The 24,301-nt window shown below is 37.7% G+C and overlaps 2 protein-coding genes across 3 annotated transcripts in view; both read left to right on the top strand.

The window, feature by feature from the left end:
- Positions 1-942: 942 nt before the first annotated feature.
- Positions 943-9,660, top strand: LOC107286218 (small kinetochore-associated protein). Its single transcript, XM_015814549.1, has 8 exons — positions 943-1,050; positions 3,401-3,536; positions 4,268-4,339; positions 5,110-5,212; positions 6,376-6,490; positions 7,660-7,721; positions 8,289-8,363; positions 9,526-9,660. Exons 2-8 carry the CDS (start codon positions 3,448-3,450, stop codon positions 9,658-9,660), a joined length of 651 nt encoding a protein of 216 aa, XP_015670035.1. The 5' UTR covers positions 943-1,050; positions 3,401-3,447.
- A 3,279-nt stretch (positions 9,661-12,939) lies between these two features.
- Positions 12,940-24,301, top strand: part of IVD (isovaleryl-CoA dehydrogenase) — a 30,016-nt gene continuing 18,654 nt past the window's right edge. The window contains exons 1-5 of one of the 2 annotated variants that reach the window (XM_015814544.1): positions 12,940-13,099; positions 15,289-15,378; positions 20,066-20,117; positions 20,277-20,446; positions 23,689-23,782. In XM_015814544.1, the coding sequence (XP_015670030.1) occupies positions 12,956-13,099; positions 15,289-15,378; positions 20,066-20,117; positions 20,277-20,446; positions 23,689-23,782 (550 nt within the window). In that variant the 5' untranslated portion in view covers positions 12,940-12,955. The remainder of the gene's footprint in view (positions 13,100-15,288; positions 15,379-20,065; positions 20,118-20,276; positions 20,447-23,688; positions 23,783-24,301) is intronic. The other variant, XM_015814545.1, reaches the window with a different exon arrangement.

Raw genomic sequence — 24,301 nt, 5'->3', positions numbered from 1 at the left:
GGATAGATGCTGACATGAATTGTAACTGGGTTAAAGAACACAGAATAGGAGTAAATGTTAGATTTTACACTGGAGAAATGAGCCAGTTGGAACAATCCATGGATCAGTATTGGGATCATGCATTTTAAGATGTTCATAAATGGATTGAAATGTGTTTGCATATTTAAATAAGAGTTAGAATGGGAGATTCTCAAACTCTGGCCTGCAAGTACCATTCAGCTGATTATTTAATATTTAACAGTTTTTTCCCCAACAACACAAACATTAGGTCCATACCAAGTATTTTAATATTTTCAAAATACGCACTGAGCTTTCTACTACTTTTCTTCCTTATATTTTTATTTACTTCACTGTAAAATAAGAGCCTAATTCAATCCTGAGCAAATTAGCTAGGGGTCATTTACCGTTCAACAGACCAAAGTTCGGCAAGGCTCCTCCCATCGCTAATTCTATTGCATGTGCAATTTCGGTTTCTAAAAGGTCCCTAAAGCAGCCCATCCAACAGGTAAAGATCCATGCAGTTCATCACATATGGGAACGCTGCGCTGCTGCAGTTTGTTTTAAAGCAGGGGCCTCCAAACTTGGCAACTTTTAAGATTTGTGGACTTCAACTCCCAGAAGTCCCCAGCCAGCATGTGCTGGCTGGGGAATTCTGGGAGTTGAAGTCCACAACCGCTCTAATGTCCCATTAAAAGCTGTTTCAGAACAATTTTTTTTGTTTGCAGAAAAGCAAAGGAATCAAATGATCCACTCCCACTCTAAATTAAGCCCACCCTGTAAAATGATGCAGGCCAGCTTCTTCTATATAACACCTACGGGAGTTTCTTTCTTTTTTTTCTTCATTCAGTTCATGCGCTTAAGTTTTCCCCATCTCGGGACTGGACGTTTAGTTATTCGGCGCATGCGCGCGGGAGACTTTCCTGGGCTTCTAGCTGTCGCGTTAGGTCGATTGGAAAACGCCCTTTACGATTCAAATGGCGGCGGGACGCTGTTGTAGAAGCAGCCTTTGGTAGCTACGCTGGGAGCTTCTCTGAGAGTCGTTTGTCACAGGTTAGACGTTTCGGGGATCAAATTTGGGTCTCGCCTGAATGATGGTGCGCGCACGTTGTGTTGTATGCACATGTGGTTGGAAGGCTTTCTGCTGAAAGCCTTTATTTGAAATTAAACAATTTTCGCCAGCAACTGTTAATGTCACATGGGTTCCTGACTATGATTCATCGCTTTGAGACCAAAGGATCACAATGTGCTTTTATCGAGGGCCGTTCAAGAAAAAAAAGTTTAGAACGTTTAAAGGTTATAGTATAAAGTTGCTAGGAATAAAGGAGTATACTTGTGGCTCAGGGTTGAAATAAGGGGTCCTTGGTGCTCTCTGAGCTTGGTTGTTTTCTTGCAGACGTTTCATTATCCAAACTAGGTAACATCAGTCTAGCACTGGTGACGTTACCAAATTTGGATAATGAAAGTCTGCAACAAAATAGCCAAGCTCTGAAGTTGCTAGCATAAGAAAAGACAGCACAGTATATCACACTGGTCCTTGATATCTTTGCTTGGTCTATAAAAGTGTTTTTTTTTAAACTCATAGAATGTGAAATTTCAATACACTTTAGAAAAATCTTATTTTCCATTCCTTTCTATGAAATGAAATCAAATGAACTTAAAATCCCATGAAATTGGGATGCATTTCTAAACATAGATTACACAACACATTGCATCAGTATGCAATTGCCTTGTGTATACCTCTAATGCAGTTTATACATTGATCGTTCATTCATAAAGGTATAAGTAAGTAAACATGATTCAGTGTGCAACATGAACATGGCTATTTTTGATTAAAGTGAAATTTGCAGAGAAAAGGATTAATGACCTAAATAAAATTATTGCAAATTACTTTAAAGGTTGTGAGAAATACTTATTTTGTTCCCAAACAGAATAGACTGCTGTTGTAGAAAATAAAAAAAATTAAAATAATGGTTGTTTGCAATGCTCATTACTTATCTTACAATTTAATTAACAGCTAGCTTTACCATCCTCCTCCTGTTGCATACTATTAGTTAACTGTTTTTTTAGTGTATTTTTCTGTCTTGAACCAAAACAAATTCTATATCCAGTTTCTGGAAAGTGGGCTTTATATACTGTTTTAATTGTAAAACTAAGCTTACAGAAACTCAAAATGATGGCAACTTGGAGTTTAAATAGCACACTAAATCAGAAACCTTGAGTAAACTGCTATGCATAGTGCAAACTGTAAAGATTAGTTTCACACCATATGCCAAGCCCAAACGAGCAAAATATATTGCAGTTTCCTGCAGTACAGTATATGAACTTTCTAATAATACAGAAAAGCAAAACTTTAGAATTGCTGTTCTCCCTCTGCCTTTACAAGGATATTGTGCCTAATGAACTTTTATCAGGCTTGGCTTCATGCATATTCTGCTATTGTAGGAACTGTTGATCTGCAGCACTTTATATCTTTTAAACTTTAAATATGGAGACAGACAAATATAAGATCCATGTATATATTTCCCAACAGTCCAAAACAACTGGCATTCTAAAAAGTCTGTTAATGTGTTACCCTATAATTAGAGAGCAATTATCTTATTTCTCCCTGTGTTGCAGAATCTTTGCAAAGACAACTTCAAATGCTTTTCTTAACTGTGGTTGCTAATCTTAGATCAGCCTGATGTGAATTAGAATTTATCAAACTTATAGCTAGAACTATGTACTTAAACCCCACTCATCCTTTGAGGTAATGCCTGGTCAGTTAAGAGTGGAATTTTATATCAAGATAGTATTCTGTTATCATCAAATGTTTTGGGCTGCAAACCTTATATTTATTTATATTGTTTGTCAAGCTAGCTAGATTTTTTTGAAAATACTATTTGAAACATCAGGATGGCATCAGGTTTTGTGCATATATTCTGGGTCAGTAATCAGTTTTGGTTTTTGCATTTTAGAGAAAAGGTTGGAAATTCAAATTTGGTGAACTATAAGAACAAGAAGCTGTGTTGGTTGAAAATCAGAAATCAAATCAAGCTTTTGCAAGTGGACTTGATGAAGAAATAATGTCTTGCTCATACAGAGATTTAAAGAAGAGACAAAGCAATAGATTTTTCTGCTCTTTTGCCTTATACAAAGTTCTGCACAAATTAAGAAAGAGTACAGGACTTCAGGATGAAAGATACAATAATATCAAACTTATTTTATTCCTCTGCCATCACATTATTCCTGTTATTGCTAAATCTTGCAACTTTTTCCTTTCACTTCCAAATTTCATTTCACTCTTAAGGTGTTATAAAATTACCCTCTTGGTTTAGGTCTCATCCTCAGCTTTTTCTCCTTAATGTTAACCTGAGGGCAGGAATTTCCATTAACTATTTTCCCAAATTTGCCTTATTTGCAGAGGTGCAGCTCTGTGATTATTCAAAGCAGCAAAGCCGTAACAAAGAGATGGGCTCAAAGCCCCAGAAAGATCCTGTTTTTACGTGTGGTGCAAACAATCCTACCGCATGTGTTGCCTTCAAAGACCCAAATCAAAGGTATATATACTTTTGCTATGATTGCCAAAATATCTATTCTTTTGGCAACTCCATTCCATATACCAGTGGTGGCGAACCTATGGCACGGGTGCCAGAGGCGGCACTCAGAGCCCTCTCTGTGGGCACGCGTGCTGTCGACCCAGTCCTAGGCCTTTAGCTGGGTTTTATAAAACCTTTTCGCTTTAGGCCTCCGCCACCGTGTGCAAAAAAAAAAAAGGTTCAATCAGTCCATTTCAACTTCTCGTGGGAAAAAAAAAGATCTTGCAAAGTTGGAATTGATTGATTGAACTTTTTAGTCCCACCCAGTCTGTCGTTACCACTACAGCCACGCCCACCCAATGGGCCACACCCAGCCAATGGGCACGCCCACCCAATGGGACACACCCAGCCAATGGGCATGCCCACCCAATGGGACACATTCACCCGGCACTCGACGACGCATAAGTGGGTTTTGGGTTGCAGTTTGGGCACTCGGTCTCTAAAAGGTTCACCATCACTGCCATATACCACCAGTTCCATATACCTTTCTTTTTAAAAGAGAGAATTTGCAATTTCTCTTCTTCCCTCCCACCAAAAAAGAAATTTGACCTAATATGTCAGGGAGGCTAAAATTAAGATCCCTAATCAGAATGCTTTGCTCTCTTTCTTGTTCTTCATGTTTGTTGTATTGAAATGTTTAGATTTAAAATCCGTAACTTGTTGCAATATCTATTTGTTCCTCTCATATTAAGACTCATGAAGTCAGTGAAAAAAGTTGCACTGCCACCCCCTTCAAGGAAAGGATTGCCAATACCTACACGATCGTGAGTACTTGCAAGCAAAATGTCCTCCTTCCCCCCCCTCCTACTTTGTGGCAGAATGCCTTAGAATGGTTTATAAAACATGTTTTAAATATTCCAAATTTCTAATGTCCTCTTCAAATTTGAAAATATTGTTACAGCCTTATTTCAACTTCAAAACAAACTATTCTGATAAAAATTGGAACAATCTGTTTCGAGAATAGAACAGTTTCAGCAAGATTATAAAAGCATGACTGAGTAAGAATACTCTAGAGCCCAAACTTTGGACTCTGACATGTTTTATAAGCCTCTAATTCTTTACAAGAATGTATTTCACTTAAATTGTATTTTATTTTGAAAAAAACAAACTGCCGTAAGTGCAGCATTCGCTATGTACAATAATTGCAGGACAAAATATATTATGAAAATATCACACAGTGTAAATATTTAGTTAGATTAGATTGTATTGTGGAGTTTGTACCATGTAGATTTTCATTATTAGTGTGGATGTACATTACAGTTTCCAGACATTGCTCAAAGTTGGCTGATTGGAGCAGCCTACAGTAATAAGCCTTGTACATAAGTGAATATTTAGATACTGATATAGGCTGATCAAGTAGTAGTGCTTCAGTAGTAGTGCTTCTGGATGAAGGCATTATGTGGTGAATATCTTAAATTTAAATAATTTCTCTATATTCCTCTTTTCCATCTGCAAAATAATGAGTGTTCTTGATCTGTTATTAAATGCAAGCAAAATTGCCATCTATGATTAATCACTAATACGTTTGATTCAGTAGCCCTATGAATAGATACAAACGGGAGACCGAACTCAGAAACAAAAACAAGTTCCTGGAGAATGACAAGAGTGAATTGAGTTTAAAAGTGGAAGAAATGCAGGTAGGAAGCAAACTTGGCTTTTGTTATTATGCGATGAACCAGGTAGAATATGGGCAGTTCCTATAATTTTCTCATTCTAATTAACTTTTTGAATGTGTAAGCCCAGTCTTTCCTCTGCTTTTTTATTTTCATCTTTGGACTAATGAGGACTGTGCAGGTTGTACAAGAATGACACACTGGAACTACTTTAAGGGTTTTATATCATTTCACAATATATCATTTCATAGAGGATTAAAGTCTTTTTCTTCTGTTTGGTGTAGAAAATATTTGTCTGTGGATTGTCTTCTTAGAAGAGAAAATCTATGTAACTTTATTCTCTAGTATTTCCCTCTATAGACCCATTTTCAGTTCCTTCCTGCTTTTGCTTAGTCCAGAAAAAGAATTAAAAGTGGAGGGAATAGTCTATGGGCTATTTTTTCTTTCTTTAGCCTATATATTTTTTAAAAGATTGTTTTTCACAGTTCCACAAATGTAGCACTCTACAGATATAAACCAATTCCATGATTTTCCAAAGTCCACATATTTGGAGGGCATCAATTTTTGCCTGGTGTCCATTTGGATATCTTCCCATAGCAGAAGAAAAGAGAATTTGGTACTTGCCATTAAGATGCGGAGGCATCCATGCATTTTCATAGCGTGGATCTGCCTTCAGTGCTTAATTACTCCACCATGTTTCCTAGCACTTCAAGCTAGTTCATGAAATAAGGGAGGAGAGGTTTCCAGATAGGAGAGGAGAGGCAAATCAACCCTTCCTTTTCAGTGCTGTGACACCTATTCCCTAAGTTTGCTGTCCTGCCATACCAAAACAAGAATTGTCTCAAGGTATACCAAAGTTCCATTCTCCCCCTACATTTTTGAAATGATGGAACACTGGGCAGGGAATGAAATTCAGCCATGGAGCCATATCCAGCCACCAATACTAAATTACTGTTTTGTGAGATTAGTGAAATCCTACTTTGTGTAACACGTTTTCTAAATCTTAAGAAATCACCTTTTTATCACTGCTGATATTTATAATAGCCACAAGAAAATAATGTCCCTCCAAATAAAAAGGGTTGTTCTATTGCACAATTCTTCATCTTTTCTTGTGCCTTATTTATTTCTTAAAGAGCTAATAGAAATAAGTAGTTTTCTTAATTTGCCTTTTGGTTTGGTCTCTGCAGAATGAGATGAAAGAGATGAAGGAGCTATGTGATAGTCTTGAAAAAGAAAATGATAAGCTGAAAAAATTTCAGGAAAGCTGCCTCTTGATATTAGAAGCCAGGAATTGTGACCCAGGTAAAGCATTTAGTATTCTGTGCTTATTGCAAACAAGATAATCATATACAATATTATTTCTGTCACTATCTTTCCTCCAGTAAAAGACTAAAACTCCTATGATGGTAGGGCCCTCTTCATGTAATTAAGACTACCTAGACTAGTGTTTCCCAAAATGTGATCCATGAACCACTGGTGCTCTAGGGAACTTCACCAGATAATCTGACACAGCCTGTTCAACACTATAGCCTGCATCTGCTTCTAAACTGTCAATCACCTGCTCAGTCTTTTTAATATGAGAGGCTCCCTATTTAAAGATATCTGTTGAACATTCTCAATCAACGAATTGTGCTAAAAGTAGCCAGTAATATATAGCCCTGTATACATAAAGCAATTCAAATGATTAATACATTTTTAAGTTTAGGTTAAATTTTAATATGTTTAAAATGCTTTAAAATGGAGAGGATGGGAAATCATATAGAAATGCAACTGTAATAATCTCATATGCTGAAAACATCCATCATCTTAGAGATTCAAACATATGGAGGAAATTTAATTATTTAATTGGGTGATCCCCACATTTTCCAGCTGTTTATTTAGTGCAGAAAGTTTGTGAAACATTGGCCTAGACCAGAGGTAGGCAACCTTGGCTCTTTTGTGACTCGTGGACTTCAACTCCCAGAATTCCTGAGCCAGCATACCATAGCTGGCTCAGGAATTCTGGGAGTTGAAGTCCACGAGTCATAAAAGAGCCAAGGTTGCCTACCCCTGGCCTAGACTATGGGGTACAAAGTAGAATCTAGATGGTACAAAGCAGAGAGATGTTTATTCTACTGTTTTGTAATGTATGGACTAAGCCACTTTAAAGTTCAACCACTGAATAAATTATTAGATAATCAGTAATTCTGATTAGGCCAGGACAAAAATCTTTCCCATTTTTGCTGCCTAACTGAAGGTTTGATGGTTGAATGCTTTTTTCACTCAGAGCATGTATTCTGCCTCTGAAATATGATCCCTTTGTATGAGATCATTCTGATTCATGTGATACTATTCGGAAACAGATGTTTTGGAATTTCTTACCAAAGGAGGCAGCAGAATGACTCCAAAGTTGCTTGCCTTCTATGCTTTCAGTTGAATGAGAAGTAATACAGCTTATATATTTGAAATACAATAAAATATTTGAAAATTAGTTACAGGTGAACAAATTTTGGAGGAGGAAGAAATGAACAAGAAGACACAAACTGAGATAACGGTAAAAATGTGATTCTGTTTACTATTCCCAAGGAGAACTACAATCTGAGGCAATCTTAAGGTTTTGTTACCAACCTAATAGTTCCAAAGCATGCAAATGCAAGTAGATAAATAAGTACCACTTTGGTAGGAAGGTAACAGCGTTCTATGCACCTCGGCATATAGTGAAGGCTTTGGACAACGCTGGCTTCCTCAGCTAGGAAATGGAGATGAGCATCACCCCTTAGAGTTGGACATGACTGGACGGGGAAAAGCTTTAACTTTTTAAAGCAAGGACAGATTACAAGGTACAACTACTAACCTAATAGGCAACTGTAGCCTTATCAACTGTTTCTGAGGATGGTAGCCTGAGGGAGTGCAGAGTTAAGGCTGTGTAAAGGTTGTTGAATGGCTTTCTGAGTGTGTCCTTTTCCAGTGTTTTTTTTCTGAGGTGGCTTCTCTATTCTACGGCAAGCTGCTGAATTTAGTTTATAAACCTAGTCGTGGGTATAAAATAACTTAAAGTTTCACTTTTAATTATGAATTAGAAGTTGATAATACTGCTATTTCTAATGTCTTTGCCTTTCAGGTTTTATCAGACAAACTTAATGCTGATCTTGAATTGTTCATCCAAATGGCTAAAGAGGAAAAAGAAAATCTTCAGGTAAAACTAGGATATATTTTTCTCTCTTCCCCTTCAGATACATGTATATTAATACCATACAACATCCGTGTTTAATATTTTTAATGCTTTTATTCTAACCCTATGCTAACAACTTCTATATATCTGTAGAAAAAAAACCTGAATCTTCTTTTGGCGTGTGGTAATTGTTTATTTGTATATATGTATTAATTCCCAAAAACCCTCTTACTTTGTTTTGTGCAATTTCTGACAGATGTTTTGCATCTAAGTGACACATGTATGAAAGGACAAACCTATTCTGTTGAAACTAAGGACAGAAGAAAAACCTACACATTGAAACTAAACTAGATTCAAGTTAAATCCTGTACTAGAAAGAACTTTGTGGTAGTAACAGCTGTTAAGCAAAAGAACAGTGTGCCTAGAACAGGGGTAGGCAACCTCGGCTCTTTTATGACTCATGGACTTCAACTCCCAGAATTCCCGAGTCAGCTGTGCTGACTCGGGAATTCTGGGAGTTGAAGTCCATGAGTCAAAAGAGCCGAGGTTGCCTACCCCTGAATGTGGCCCATCCATTTTCTTTCCTGGAATATTTGCAAGGAGTGGATAACCCTTGTTGGGGTTAGATCAGTGGATTTATACACAAACTAGGGAATTGAACTAAATGACATAAAGTCTGCTCCAGGTCCTAGATTGTGACTCAGTTTCTGTACAGGTGGTCCTCTACTTACAACCATTTGTTTAATAACTTTTCGAAGTTACAGCAGCGCTGAAAAAACTGATTTTCAACCAGTCTTTGTACTTATAACCATTGGAGCATTCCCACAGCCATGTGATCAGAATTTGGGCAATTGGCAATCAGCAAGTATTTAGAATAGTTGCAGCATGCTGGGGGTCACATGATTACCCTCTGCAACCATCCAAGCCAGATTCCGACAAAGCCAATAGAGGCAGCCAGATTTGCTTAACGTTGTCATTACCTTAACTAGGTGATTAGCTTAACAACAGTGGCAAAAAGGTCATAAAATAGCACACAACAATTCCCTTGCTTAGCAACAAAAATTCTGATCCCAATTATGATCATAAGTTGAGTATTACCCATATTTCAATTTTCACAACTGTAAAATGTATTAAATGCAATTGTAATAAAATAGACATTGCTACTTAAATATGTTTTTCTTTACAGAATGCTCAGACCAGATGGAAGCAGATAGAGGAGGAGAGGACCCACTTCTTACAGGAACAACAGTCTTTTCATGGAGAAATGGAAGAGCTGGTTGCTGCCTTAAACCAGGAAGTTGACTTCTTAAACTCATCATAGACTTAAATTGAGATTAAGTTTACTATGGATCATTTAAACAATAACTCATATTCTCCAGAATAGCTGGACATGTAAGAAGATACAAAACTTAATACTAAACTGTATGTACCAGAGGAATATAAGGAATATTGTTTTTCTTGTTTTTCCTGTGGCTTTGGAAGCAGCTAATCTAGGTAGGTGAGATATATTTTCTGTTATCTTAATCTCTCAATCTTTCAGTTTTCTGTTCCCCAAATATTAACTTACAGGCAGAAATGTTCATTCTCCTATTTATTGGGGTTGAAGAGCTTTAAGTATGTCATGTCCAGGCAAATGCTCTTCAGATTGAATTTCAGCTTCCATCAGTCCTAGCTAATATGGATGATGACAAAATATTGTGGAAGTTGTTTCCAAAATAGCTGGAGCAAGCTATAACTACTATATTATAAAATCTTTAAGCTGTTCCATTGGTAGGCCATTTTAATGTACTCAATGGCTCCAAACAAGGGATAATAATTACAATCTATTAAATTCTGAGTGGTCGTATAATTTGACTCAATAGGTGATGTATTTATGTTTTAGTTGACATTTTGTGTAAGTTCTTGATGTTAATGACAATAAAAATTTACTATGTTTAAATTTTACTTCTAATTACTTTTGACCTGTAATCGCTAGGAAGGTATAGAAAACATTGATTATTGTATTTTAATTTCCTTTCTAATGTATTTTTACTCTGTAGAATCTTTCTAGTCAGCTAGGGTAGGTGAAATACCTCAGCATATTTTAGAAATATGTAAGATTTTTGAACACTTCACAATCTTCAGTTTTTGTTTCAGATTTAAAGGTATTTTATTATTAAGCTTCATTAGGTTTTATTATTACTGTTGCCATCTTCTATAATCATCATCACACCCTCTGTTAAGCACATTAGCTAGAAGCATACTCCACAGTTCTCTGTGCAGTTACATTCTGCATCCTTCCATTTAAGGTTGATTTTTTTTCCTGATATGTTTAGCGCCAGGTTTTTTTTGGTTTTCTCTGACCATCTTGTGGTATCCAATTGATTGCAGTCTTTGCTGGATGCTACTCACTCATGAGGAGTCCATGTCCAGTAAAGCCCATTCTTCGTTTTGTCACTATCTCAGAAAGTTTTCAGGAATTACTTATTTGTAGAATTTCCTCATTTGTGACATGGTCCCAATATGAGATAGGAAGAATCCTTTTGAGGCAATGTTGTTGAAAGATGTTGATTTTATAATTCTCGTAGATTTCCAGGTCTGACCCGCACAGATGGCAATTGGTATGGCATTAAGTAATCTGATATTGATAGATGTGGTTCATACTGAGCACATTTGTTGGAAGACAGCAGCTGTTTTGCCTATTCAAAATTTCACACCTGCTTTGGTTCCCCCATCTGTATCCATGACATCACCAAGACAGTTGAATTGTTCCACAAATTTTAAGGCCTGTCCTAATGTTATTGGGGTGTTGTACTGAACATTGCCAACTTGCTTGGTCTTCACTGATTGCTAAGCCCACTTTACTTGCCACTGCTTCAAGTGCCAGCTGTGTCTTAGTGTTTGCTAGTAAAGCAATGTCATCCGTGAAATCTAAGTCAATTTGCCTTGTTTATTTCATGGAATGCTGAAGTCCCAATTTATTAATTGCCTTTTTCATGGTACAGTCCATGGTAATCAGAAATAAAAAGAGGAATAGGACACAGCCCTCCCTTACACCTGTATTAATTGTAAAGAAGTCAATACTGCCGTTTTCAGTTTTTACACAGCACCTAGTGTTGTAAAAGTTTCTAAATATATTAACATAGCAATAGCACTTAGACTTATATACCACTTCACAATACTTTACAGCCCTCTCTAAGCGGTTTACAGAGTCAGCATGTTGCCCCCAACAATCTGGGTCCTCATTTTACCGATCTCGGAAGGATGGAAGGCTAAGTCAACCTTGAGCTGGTGAGAATCGAACTGCTGGCAGCTGGCAATCAGCAGAAGTAGCGTGCAGTGCTGCATTCTAACCAATGCACCACCATTGGTTCAACATACTGGTATCTCATGAATACCATAGATCACGGGTGTCAAATTCGCCCCGTGACATGTGACGTATCGCGACTTTGCATTGCCAACAATGGGGTGAGAGTGGCTTCAGTATGATGAAACCGGTCTGCGGGCCAGCAGTTTTGACACCCGTTATAGATGGTATTCCACAGTGATTCTCTATTGACACAGATTCAGATGCTTTTTTAAAATCAATAACTAATTGTCACCTGGTTTTGGTACCCCTTACTCTGTTCAATGATATTTTGCAGTGAAAAGATCTGTTCATTGCACGAATGACCTTGTCTGATTCTGGCTTGTTCTTCATGCATATATTGTTTGATCTTATTTTGGAATTTTTTAAGTGGGACAGTACATAGCTCTTTTCCAGGGACTGAGGGAAGTATGATACCTCTCCAATTATTTAAGTCATCTAGGTTGCCTAAGACCTCGTATATAATTTCAATTATATTTATCAAGTATCTACAATTTGCCCAAGGATCAACGAAGTAATCTCTAGAAAACAAATGCTAAGACTTTCAAACAAAGTGAAATTGGGTTTTTCTTAGTAAACCTGCAGAGGAATGTAATGTTATGCCATTCTGCTGCCAGTGGGGAGGGGCTCCTAATTAAAATCTATCTTTCCCTGTTCTTGAGAAGCTCCCTATTTTCCGAATTTCCCTTTTTCAGTTTTTGAAACTTTAAGGCGCGATTTGTGCTACGGGTTACAAAAATACTAGGAAAAAAATGCTTTCTTTGCTATATAACTAAGGGGAAAGTGGGAGAATGGAGCCTTTAAAACAGTGTTTCTCAACCTTGACAATTTTAAGGCATGTGGACTTCAACTCCCAGAATTCCACAGCCAGCATTGCTGGCTGTGGAATTCTGGGAGTTGAAGTCCACATGCCTTAAAATTGTCAAGGTTGAGAAACACTGCTTTAAAAGCATAGATGAAACCTCGCAGAAGAATCAGGCTGAAAGCGGAATAGAAGAGGATGGCGCCAAGTCCGCCTTAGCCTTTGGGCAGCGAAAGCGGATTAGCCCGGCGACTTTCTCTTCTAGGCGGTCCAGGCGAGGCAACAAAGACATAGCGGCTCTTACACGTATGAGAGGCACGGCACTGTCTTGCAGTCGATTGGCTGTTCCCCTTGATTTCGAGAGTTCCCAGTGGACAGTTAAGCCTCGCCCCTCTCGCTGATTGGTCAAGAAAGCGGTGGGAGTGCTGCCAGGATCTGCCGGGGTGGGAGGTCGCTGCGGAGTTCGTGATGGCGGCTGCCGGACTGGTCAGGAAGCGCGCTGCCAGCTGCTTCCGACGCTGCTTCCTTGGAGGCTTGTCAGTCTGGCGGCGAGGCTGCGCCGGGATCTCGGTGGACGATACGGTGAATGGCTTGAACGCAGAGCAGCGTCAGGTATACCCGGCAGCGTCTTTTAACTTTAAAAAAAAACAAGCGTCCTGCTTTGCTTCCTTCTTGCAGCCTCCACTCACCTGCTGCTGAGATTCCCGACTCCTGTTCGTGTGTCGGGAGCTCGCTTAGGGGGCATTTGCCATGAGCGGGACCGGATCTATTCTGGATCCCAGAACTCTGTTCTTGGAACACACGGGAATAAGAAACCCAAAGATGCGGACGGGATCTTGTATGCGCCGGCGATGAGAAACGCATCTGCCTTGTCGAGGTCATTAAGAAAACGGTCGCAAATAAAATTAGTTCAAGATGTGAGAAACGGTTACAATGTTTGGAGTTTTATTTCCTTAGAAAAAGTTGAATAAGCATGTTATAGAATCTGGTGATTAGAATGCTGGTAACGATCTCTAACCTGGATGGCTTTAAAGGGTTAGATTTGTCCACGAAGGATAAGATTATTAACATTACTAGTCACAATTTAATTTTGCAGACTGTTCTGCACATTATTAGTTATTTAGGAACAAAAGCAGCATTGCGGTATTGCTTGAAACCCCCTCTTAAAGAAATTTGAATTGAACACTGAGGAACAGAATGCTAGACTATTAAACTGTGGACCTTACTGTCATCAGATGGGTTGATGAATACCAATTTACATTTTTAAAAAGACTAACAAATTCAAAAAATAAAAAGTAATTATTGAGCAGTAAATCAATAGGATAATTTCCAGACTGAAGTATAAAGTAATGTTCTAAAAAGTCAAATAACAAATAACAGTTTTGATATATAAAACGGATATGTGTTTTTGTGGTTGAGACAAACATACAAAAATTTTCTGATTTTAAAAAGCTATTTTCCCGTTTGTTCTTTCAGTTTAAAAACATCTAAGAGATATTGACATGCTTTTAAAGAAAGGAAGTTGAATTTTACAGATTCATTTTATTCTTTATTGCAAAAGTAGGTTTTTCTCATTTGTGCCTAGCAATAGAAAGTCAGTTTGATGTAATGATTAAGGCATCAGACTGGAAATCAGGAGACTGGGAGTTCTAGCCCTGCCTTAAGCATAAATTCAGCTGGACTTTATTCTCTTTCCACTCTAGGAAGAAGGCAATAGCAAACCACTTCTGAAATCTGGCCAAGAAAAGTCCAGGGACTTGACCAGGCAATCACCAGGAGTCAATAGTGACTTCAGTTGAAGGCACCAAAACAAACAAACAAAACACACCACTAGCTATAGCTTACCTTCCAGGTCCAAAAGGTTGTGGGCACATCCAGGCCTTTAACACCTTATAGAAGGACCATCCTGATTTCATATACATTTAATATTGGAATTGCATAGATTCTGTGATGCTAAGGGTACCTACTGGGAAATCTGGGCCACAACCCAACTATTCTTTTCTCTATATGCTTTTTTCTCTTTTAATTGAAAGCTCTCCATAATCTTTAAGGACTCAGGCAGCCTGGTAATTGAATAAAATAAATAAAAATTGGTCTTTGCCTGTCATGACTTTGGGACTCTTCCTGATGCTGGATTTTCCCTACGTCAAAAGTAGCCAGCCTTGGGGAATACTAGATTATTAGCAGTAGCTCTCCAACATAATTTATTCATTGGAGTCTTGCAATGTCCTAAGAACAGGTTAGAAGAAAAATAGTTTCTCCTGTTGTACCTATGGCAACATTCCTGAAGCCATGCAGTTGGATCCTAAGGAATATTATGGACAATAAATAGAGCTTCTATGGTGTTGTCTCATTGTATGCTTGAGGTATCAAATGAATGCGGTACTGAATGCTGTACTATGAGTGAATCATAAGATCAATATCCAAATTTCCCTTGGAGGAAGTTCAGGTAACTACTCAGGGACACACACACACGGATTGTGAAAGGAATATAGGAATAATAGCAAACAGATTAGGACTATGGAATCATGCCCTAACACCGACATGCAGGTCCCACTGGAACTATTGCTCCCATCACTGTTTTTCTTTCTTTTTCTCAATGACACAGATGTGTTTCATTTGTTAAATAATAAAACTGTTCTTGCTTCAATTCACACAAGTACATAGGGGAAGCTTTCCCCTCAGCTGATAATTACCTTATATTGCTAACAAGGAGATTTTTTTTTAATGTTATGCAAGAAAACAAAATTAACTACTGTATGTCGATTTCTAATATGTATTTTTCACTGTATTTTGGACAGCTTAGGCAAACCATGACCAAATTCTGTCAGGAACACTTAGCTCCAAAGGCTCAAGAAATTGATCGGGATAATGAATTCAAAGATATGAGGGTAAGTGATTTCAATATCCATGCAACTGGTTAAATTTATTAAAATATGCTTGTTTATGAAATCAAGCTGGCTAAGGAATTCTGGAAGTTGAAGTCCACAAGTCTTAAAGTTGCCAAGGTTGGGGACCTCTGGCATAGACTGTGAAACTGGTTACCAATGTGGGTCATTGTATTCATTTTCGTGAAAATGCACTCACACTGCTGGTAGAAGCTTAACTGCATACAATAAGTTTCTCAGTAAGACTGTTCTGTAACTAAGTCAAGCCAAGGTTACTATCCTATCCCTTCCCACATTCCCACAAATACTACTAGCCTATTAGGGGTTATAGGGCACTGTTCTACTTGCATACTGCGGTCAGAAGAAAGAACTCCTGCTATTCCATTACCTTTCTGCGTTTGGTTTTTTCTCCTCTGGCTCACTCATGGCAAAATAGCTACTTGTCCTCCCTTCTAAATATAGGCACCTCCAAAAAGTGCTCATGGCTGGGAACATATCCTGAAGCAGGGGTTGGGTGTGGTGATGAAATGGTAGCTCCATCAGGAAAAAAAATGTGATACCTAAAAATTGGTTAAAGGTTATTTAAATCATGGGCTCAGAATGAACTAAGGCCAGTGTCATGTGATCAAAGGGAAATGTGTCAGGGTTGTAAAAGGAAGAAAGGACCATGATAATTGGAATGGAAATGGCAAGGGATCATGTCTATCTGCTAGGGGAGGATTGAGTATGAAGTATTTGCTAGAAGCTACAGTGGAAAACAAATCCCAGTTTGAGAAGTTTATGCTAGTCCATGTCTGTGGTTTGCCTTTTGTAAAGCTTTGAAACCTGTATGTTCAATGCTAGTTTATTTTACTAAAAGTTTTTTACTTGATGCCTTAGGATTGTCATTTATTTTATTCCACTCAGTCATTTCAGCTAACAATAGCCTGGTACTCTTCCAGAACTATTATTGAAAGATATCAGTGTTCACTTTTTCTACACCTTCCTCTTCTGTTTACCCAGTCAAATATTTCTTCAGCAGTTATAAAAAGCAACACACAGGTTATCTATTTTCCTCTTCAGCTAAAAGTCCCAAGGGAACCATCCAGATAGCAATCTTGCCTTTTCTAGCTGAGGATATAAGTAAAAATATTACTATTAGTAAGATGTTGATGGGTTATTCAAAAAGTGTAGGTGAGTACTAAGATCGTTAATGTATTTTCTCATCATTTATCGTGAAAATCTATGAACTTAAAATACGTCTCCCATAAAAGGTCTTAATACATTATATAGAAACAATTAGACCCCTTTTAAATCGACAACATTGAACAAGGGTTTTGTTGTCCTTTCTTTTTTATCAAAGGGTTTGAGACCAGTCTATTTTGTGGGATTAAAAGTTTTCCATTAAGAAGTTTGCTTACAGACTTTGGTGAAAGGCACCAGTTCTTCCTGGATACTAAAGTTCAGGCTAATCTGTAATATAGTTCATTTTATTTATACTTGATTGTAACTGCGTTTGAGCAGAATTTGCAGAGGTTTAGAATATCATGTGAAGGCATTTGGTGTGCTAGAGAGGGATTCATCATTTTAGCCATTGTCATTTAGCCATTTAGCCACTGCAGAATAAAGGCCTCTTCTGCATGTTTTCAACCAATACGGTCCTAAGCTTTCTTTTGCCAATTGGGCCCACAATACTTGCTGATGTCGTTGATCCGTCTTGTTTTAGGTCTCTTGGTCCACCTGTCATCCGTTCTCCTTGCTATGTGACCAGCCCATTTCCATTTCAATTCTTTTACTCTTTTGATGATATTGTATACTTTTGTTTGTTCCCTAATCCATGTGCCGGTCTTTCTAGCTTGTCTTGTTATGTCTTGTTATGTATTTTTCTATGGTTCTTTGTGCCACTCATAGCTTTTGTATCGATTGTGAGGTTAGTGTCCATGTTTTACTGGCATGTGTTAGAGCAGGTAGCAGACACTGATTGAAAACTATTCTCTCCAGGCATAGGGGGAGGTTGTTCTTGAAAATTATGCTTAGCTTACTGAATGCCTGCCAACCACATTTAACACGCTATTCAATTTTCTTTATTGTATCACCTTCCATTGAGATCTGTGGCCAAGATATATGTGGTGGGATTATGTGAACAACTACCCGCCTGGAAACAAAACAGGCAAATCTGTTAACAGCTAACTATTAGGAATATACTGCATTATGGCCTTTTTTTTTTTTTTGTAGAACATGACTAAAGATTTTAGACTGTTTTTTTTTAAATACATTATAATGTTAAGTTATTTGATATAGTAAGTTTATGCTTCTTAATATGTAATTAGGGTATATTTTTATCAGTACATTTTTCATATTTTCACAGAGTGTACATGGTGTTTGAGTTTTCATATATATATGTTCATATATGTTGAAATGCCATTTGCACCATTTAAGAATGTCTACTTCCCAGGTTATCTTATCTTATCTTATCGTCGTATCTTATCTTATCTTTTTGTAGGCAATATGGTTCTTTGATCTTAAAAAAAACACCTTCTTACATAATGATTTAAATTGTAAATGGAGCTGGGAGTTCAGGGAGAACCATAAAATAATTCTAGAAATAGAATGTCCCAGCCTCCCACCTCAAATCAGGGCTGTCTGTTCTAAGAGAGTGCAGCTAAGCTGTAACAGTATTGTAAGGTACATGTCTCAAAAACAGTTCACAGGGATTAACAGTATGAACGAAGCCACACACTGTGAGGCAAGTCACTTCTGCCAGTTCTTAAGAGTTAACGTTCCTCTGATCTAAAAAATAATTTCTTTCTTCAGTCTGTGTATACTGTAATTCAAAAATCAATCCAAGAATTCTATCTCAAGGGAGGGATGACAACTTCAGTAATAAAATGCAAGTTTTCCTTAGAGACCGATCTTGGATTGAGTTACTGGTAAGTCTAGCTAAAGAATTCCAAATAGCAAATCTGGGAGAAGCCTAATGTATAAACCTTACTGGCGGACTTGATGAACTAGTTGCAGCTTCACATTTGTTCCAAATAATGTTAGGTTGCACTTTGCAGCATCTAGGTCTTCTCAAGGGAGCTTCTAGCCCACAAAAACAATCTAAGAGGGTTTTTTTAGGGTAAGTTTAAAGGTGGTAGAAAGCCCAAGATCTTCCTGAAAAATTTAATTGACACAGTTCTATTTTGCCTAACACTTTATTTTCTATCACTTTTGAATCACTTCTGAAAAGAACAATTGTAAGAAAATTCCCATTTTAGCCCAACCAATTGCTGCTGATACAGGTAGTCCTCAAGTTACAACTATTTGTTCAGTGACTATGAATCCAAACTAATGGTTAATTTATGGTTGAGCAGCAACTAGTCCTGAGGAAAACTGTACTTTAGAGCCAGTGCAGTGTAGCAGTTAAAAAGTTGGATTAGGACCGTGGACTCCTTTGTCCAATTTCATCCTCTGTTGTGGATCATGTGTATTGTCTTTGTTCCATCTATCTCATAGGGTGGTTGTTGCACAGTAAAAATGAAGGGAAATGGCTATGTAAACCACTTTGAGCTCCCAGAAGGAAAAAAGCAAGATCATTATCACCATCATCATCAACATCCATGAAGGCTGAAAAGTATATCTGCTTTTGCAGCAGCATCCAGAGATGCTCCACTGTTTCTCACTATTAATAGTGTTTAGGATGTTGTTTTTTCAAGCACAGAGATTGGAGGAAGGATTAATCTTCCATTATCCTGTATGTGACAGTCTTGCTCAGATCATTAGGGCTAATGTTGTTTGTAAAGATAAGGGTGTGGGNTCCATGAAGGCTGAAAAGTATATCTGCTTTTGCAGCAGCATCCAGAGATGCTCCACTGTTTCTCACTATTAATAGTGTTTAGGATGTTGTTTTTTCAAGCACAGAGATTGGAGGAAGGATTAATCTTCCATTATCCTGTATGTGACAGTCTTGCTCAGATCATTAGGGCTAATGTTGTTTGTAAAGATAAGGGTGTGGGTATAAAACAGCCAGGTGCTGAGATATGACCAGAAAGGAAGACATCTGGCAAACTGCATTTGCTTGCACTTTACTGTGATATAGCAGGTGTGATTACTGGGCAAGTACTTTCACCATGTTTAATGCTAAACTGAGCAAACATAGTCAGAATTAGTAAGCCAAATGCCAACATTGTAAAAATTTTAGCATTCCACACACTTGCAACCTTGACATCATTATTTGCAGTCCAAATGGGACTAGGGAAAAGACTTTATAGAGTATTGTCTCTTAAGGTTTTGGCTATCAGCTGCCACGAATTAACCTGGAAAATAACAATTCAGCAAGTAAATTCTAAATCTGAACTATAATCTTACAAGACACTACATATTAAAATGATCTTTCAGTGCAGAGATTCTATTAACTGTAGTTGAGAAACAATGTCGATTTCAAAATTTAATTAATTGGTCTCACTGCATGGAAATTCTCATTTTTATCTTAGTGAACTAATGATTACCTACACAATGATGATAAAGTGTTAATTTAGAGTTGTACCAGGTGGAACAGCAAATGAACCAACTGACCAATCCTTTGTTTGTAATGTCGGGCAATAGCTACTTTACCCAGCATTTTGTATTGGTAGGAAGATTAAAATGGGATACTTAAGGACGTTGCAAAACCTGAGTGGCCTTACATTAGGCCAAAATCTTGCTTATAGTTTTGTTCCACTCTTTGTAGGAATTTTGGAAGAAGCTTGGGGACCTAGGAGTTCTGGGTGTAACAGTTCCCGGTACGTACATGCATTCCGCATTAAACAAGCCTTTGTGGCCTATGGATTTGCAATATGTGGCGATATGGATATTTTGGACTTCGGGCAATTAGTAATATTTCTAGGTTAATTAGTTTAATTATAAACTTTTCTACCCTTCCACTCCCCAATTCCTTCTAGTTGAATATGGTGGATCAGGGATGGGCTATCTCGACCATGTACTGATAATGGAAGAAATATCTCGGGCTTCAGCTGCAATCGCATTAAGCTACGGTGCTCATTCAAATCTGTGCATCAATCAGTTGGTGAGAAATGGCAATGAAGCACAAAAAGAGAAATATCTGCCCAAGGTTTGTAGAAATAAGCCGATTACATTGTAGAACAAAAGAATGCAACCACTTGAATTAGATATATTCATTTTGTTTTAGAATACAGCAAGTAACATTATTTTGCCTCAATTGTTTTGTTAATCTTTATAAAATGTATTTTGTTTTATCTATGTATTGTAAGCAAAAATCAATTTAAAAACATCTGGACTAAAAACCATGTTCAATTTTCATGTCTGATTTGTTGCTACAAATGAATGAGAAATAAAGAAAACAATCTTAAATCTACAAAAGGTATTTACTAAGTCTCTCTAGGTTTGAGAGCCTGTTTATCACCGACTTTAGGATAAGTATCTTACATGTTTAGACAGCAGATCTACACACCCTTGCCTAGGAATAAGTTTCCCTGAATTTAGTAGGGCTTAATTTTGAACATCTACAGGAGAGCCCTTTCATACATGTGCTGCAGTTGAACTAAACTGCAGCACATGTTTGAAGGAGAAGAAAGTTGGAAAATTCAGAGTTTTAAGCGCATACCTTCCTTTTAAAATATAACCTTCCTTCCAGTCATTTGGTTGTCTCTGAAGGCTGGTTTATAGATCTATTTGGTCACTTGCAAATGATCCACCATAGAGCAAGTTCCGTTGGTGCTTCTTATTTCATATTGTCTCTTTTCACTTTGAATGGAACTTTTCCCATGAACTCAGTTCATATAACTAATTGTCAGTCTTTAAGTGGTGTCCAGGTATATGTGAGCTTGTTCTGTATGCTTCACCAGAAGCAGAAGCTAGTATTTCAACCTGTAATAATGAAACATACACTGCGGGCCTCTGTAGTCCTCCCTCATTTGCTTTAGTGCAAGCTAAACACTTAGCAGTGTTTTCAAGTAGACTTCTCACATAAGGTATTTGATTGGGCTACCTCCACATTCGTTTCCTGCCATTGCGAGCCTGTGGTGCAATGGTGAAGAGAAAGTATTTGATAGACACAGGAGGCTTCTGCAGACTGGAAAGAGCAGGTCCCAAAACCCCTGGAAGCCTTTTTGTATTGTGTAAGTCCATCAAGAAAAAAATACAAGCCTTCTGCTTAGTTATTTCATCCTTTCATTAATATTCTGCCACTGGAAGTTATTTCTTTTCTCTTTTATCATGCTAAATTTTCCATATGAGTGTATTTTTAAAACAATATTCTACATCCTAAGCAATATGTTTCCAGATGGTGTCTTTAAAAAAATGAAGAATCTGGAACATGAATTTTGTGCTAAACAAAAAGTTCTTCTGACTTCTACTCTTTCATGATTCCTCAATAACTGAATGGTAGCCAATTGTAGCTTCTGAGTGATCTGGGTGATCTTCTGAACTGAACCATTTTCGCTTCAGTTTGAGATGGAGACAACACAGATTCATCCCCAACGGCCTGTGCCTGTGTTCAATAGTGAAGGAACACAGGGCAGAAAACATCCTGCAGAAAACACAGCTCTACAACACAGTCTTTTCAGCAGTTCCAAGAAGGTTCCATAGCCATTTGCACTACTCAGGTGACCCTGAGGACACAGACAAACCTCCAAGTGGCCTCAATGACTCTCTAAAAGAATGCAAACCACCAGCTATCTGTAAGGAATATAAATCCTTCCATTCCCCATCATCCAGTGAGAGCTAAAGAAGCTTCTTGGATGAGAAATGAAACGTCTTCTAAGAAAAACAAGAAAATCCAATTGCCTCTTGAAAAAGCATCTTTGGGACAACCATGACCTGGATGACTGAGAATCTCCATAGACAATGACGGTAGTCTACCTGAGTTCTGTTGTGCTTATGCATCTATGAAAAGATCCTTACAGTTCTGAGGTAGCTACAAGATGTTGCTCTTCTTAACTCCTCAGAAAGGACAGTTCACAGCTCTAATGTGTCTGCTGCCTACAGGAGACCTAGAAGAAGAGGACAGTCTTTTTCCTCCTTATTTAGAGAATAAAAGAATGAATTTCTGATATGAAGAGGGTTTTGACTTGATTAGTCTCCTATTCTTACCCCTCAGTGCTCGTCACTGATACTGCAGGGAGAAGATTGCAATCACTGCCCAATTGATGTAAAAATGAAATATCTTCCATTTGCACCATTACATTTTTCACTTAGAATAGGAATATTCTAATTTTTATTTTTATTTAAATCATCCTTCCCCAAGTGAGTACCCATTATTGCAAGATAGCATTTAGTTAAAAACATCTTTGCATTCAGTAGGCAAGTGCCAGAGCAATGAGCTAACAGAGCTTTAAATACAGACTAAATAAGAAAGGATGACAGTTTTCATATGGTGGACTTGGTGATATTTTAAAAAAATACTCTGACAGTTAAAATTTCTTAGTTGTTTTCCATTTATTAAAATCTGGGCTGGAACATTAAGGGAGAACCCAATTTCTGCATTCTGATTCTATGAAGCAAATCTTCCTTATTCTGTACTACCCTCTCTCCAATTAGTAAAATTATTTTCATCTGTAATGCTGTTAAAATTAAGTAAATTGTATGGTTTATCTATTCCATTCTTCTTGAGAAATGTCCAAGTTTACCCAGGCACCTCACTGTCTTAAATTGAAAGACTGAAGTAGTATTAATCTGCAGAGTGTAACTCTATTGCTTCATAGATTCCAGTGCACTAAACGAGCTCGGAAAAAGAATAAATGTAAATATGAAGATGGGGGTGGGGGGGGAGAGAATGAACAGAAAGCAAGAGATGAGAGGGCTGTTGTGCCAGGTTGGCATAACTGAATATTATCTACGCTTCTGTTGTGAGAGTTGAGAAGGATTCTTGCAGTTTTAACATATGGCCTGAGGCTTTGGCATCTTCTTCCAGACCCATAGCTCCTTTCAGATTTTTAAACCCTTGTTTTCAATGATCTGGTCATTTCTCAAATATACATCAATTTGGTCCTGTTTTCAAAAGGCAGTAAGGGAGAGGACATCATGCAAAGCTACTAATGTTTTACAAAGCTACTAATATTTTTGCCTTGGTACCATCTCCTAACTATAAAGTCCCATTCCAAACAATGTTTCATTACTCACTTGCTATAACAGAGCTACAGTATATTTTCTTGTTTGATGCGATGTTGTATGGTGCCATTAGTAAAATTACTTGGAGAATTCTGCCAGTGATAACACTTGCTATTTGCAGTTCCCCAAAGCATGAAAGCCAGATTCTTGTGACCTTTCTAATAAATAAATAAAAATAGTAACAATAGCAGCAACATTGATTTCTTTTTCATCTTATCCTCACAGTTGACTAGTGGAGAGCATATTGGAGCACTAGCAATGAGTGAATCCAATGCTGGTTCTGATGTTGTCTCCATGAAGCTGAGGGCAGACAAAAAAGGTAAACATTATTGCATATACATGAAAAAAAATGTTTGTAAAAGGTATCTAATGCCCCTTGGACCTCCACTTTAACACATTAAGTTTTTTTAGATATTCTTTTATGTCCACACATTAACTCTACTAGTTATGATGTATGTCTGAGCAATTCCCAAGCCAAAGGGCTTGGGATGATGCTGCTGCAAAGCACAGCTGAGCAAAAAAAGGCTGATGAGCTACCACAGATGTGAATACAGCAGTTCTGTCTAAAGCAGGGGTAGGCAACCTTGGCTCTTTTATGATTCATGGACTTCAACTCCCAGAATTCCTGAGCCAGCATGAGTCATAAAAGAGGCAAGGTTGCCTACCCCTGGTCTAAAGCAACTGTTGCCAGGCTAAATGCAGCTCACAATGTGTTATCTAATGTGGATCCTTATTGCCCTATCCTTAGTTTCTCTATTTTTATTGGCGGTCACTGCCAATCAACCCGCATTCCAGGCTATTGATTTCCCCTTTCTGCAAATGTCCCCTGTACTTGTTC

Source organism: Protobothrops mucrosquamatus, unplaced genomic scaffold (genome assembly GCF_001527695.2).
Source record: "Protobothrops mucrosquamatus isolate PMUCROS unplaced genomic scaffold, P.Mucros_1.0 scaffold261, whole genome shotgun sequence".
NCBI lineage: Eukaryota > Metazoa > Chordata > Lepidosauria > Squamata > Viperidae > Protobothrops > Protobothrops mucrosquamatus.
Note: the sequence above shows the minus strand (reverse complement) of the source record. Positions and strands in the feature narration are given on the sequence as shown.

Excerpts from the sequence above, each read along its gene's own strand:
- LOC107286218 (XM_015814549.1), top strand. The coding sequence starts at position 3,448 with ATGGGCTCAAAGCCCCAGAAAGATCCTGTTTTTACGTGTGGTGCAAAC. Across the intron at positions 3,537-4,267 it reads TTCAAAGACCCAAATCAAAG|ACTCATGAAGTCAGTGAAAA; the intron begins GTATATATACTT and ends TCTCATATTAAG. Across the intron at positions 4,340-5,109 it reads TTGCCAATACCTACACGATC|TAGCCCTATGAATAGATACA; the intron begins GTGAGTACTTGC and ends CGTTTGATTCAG.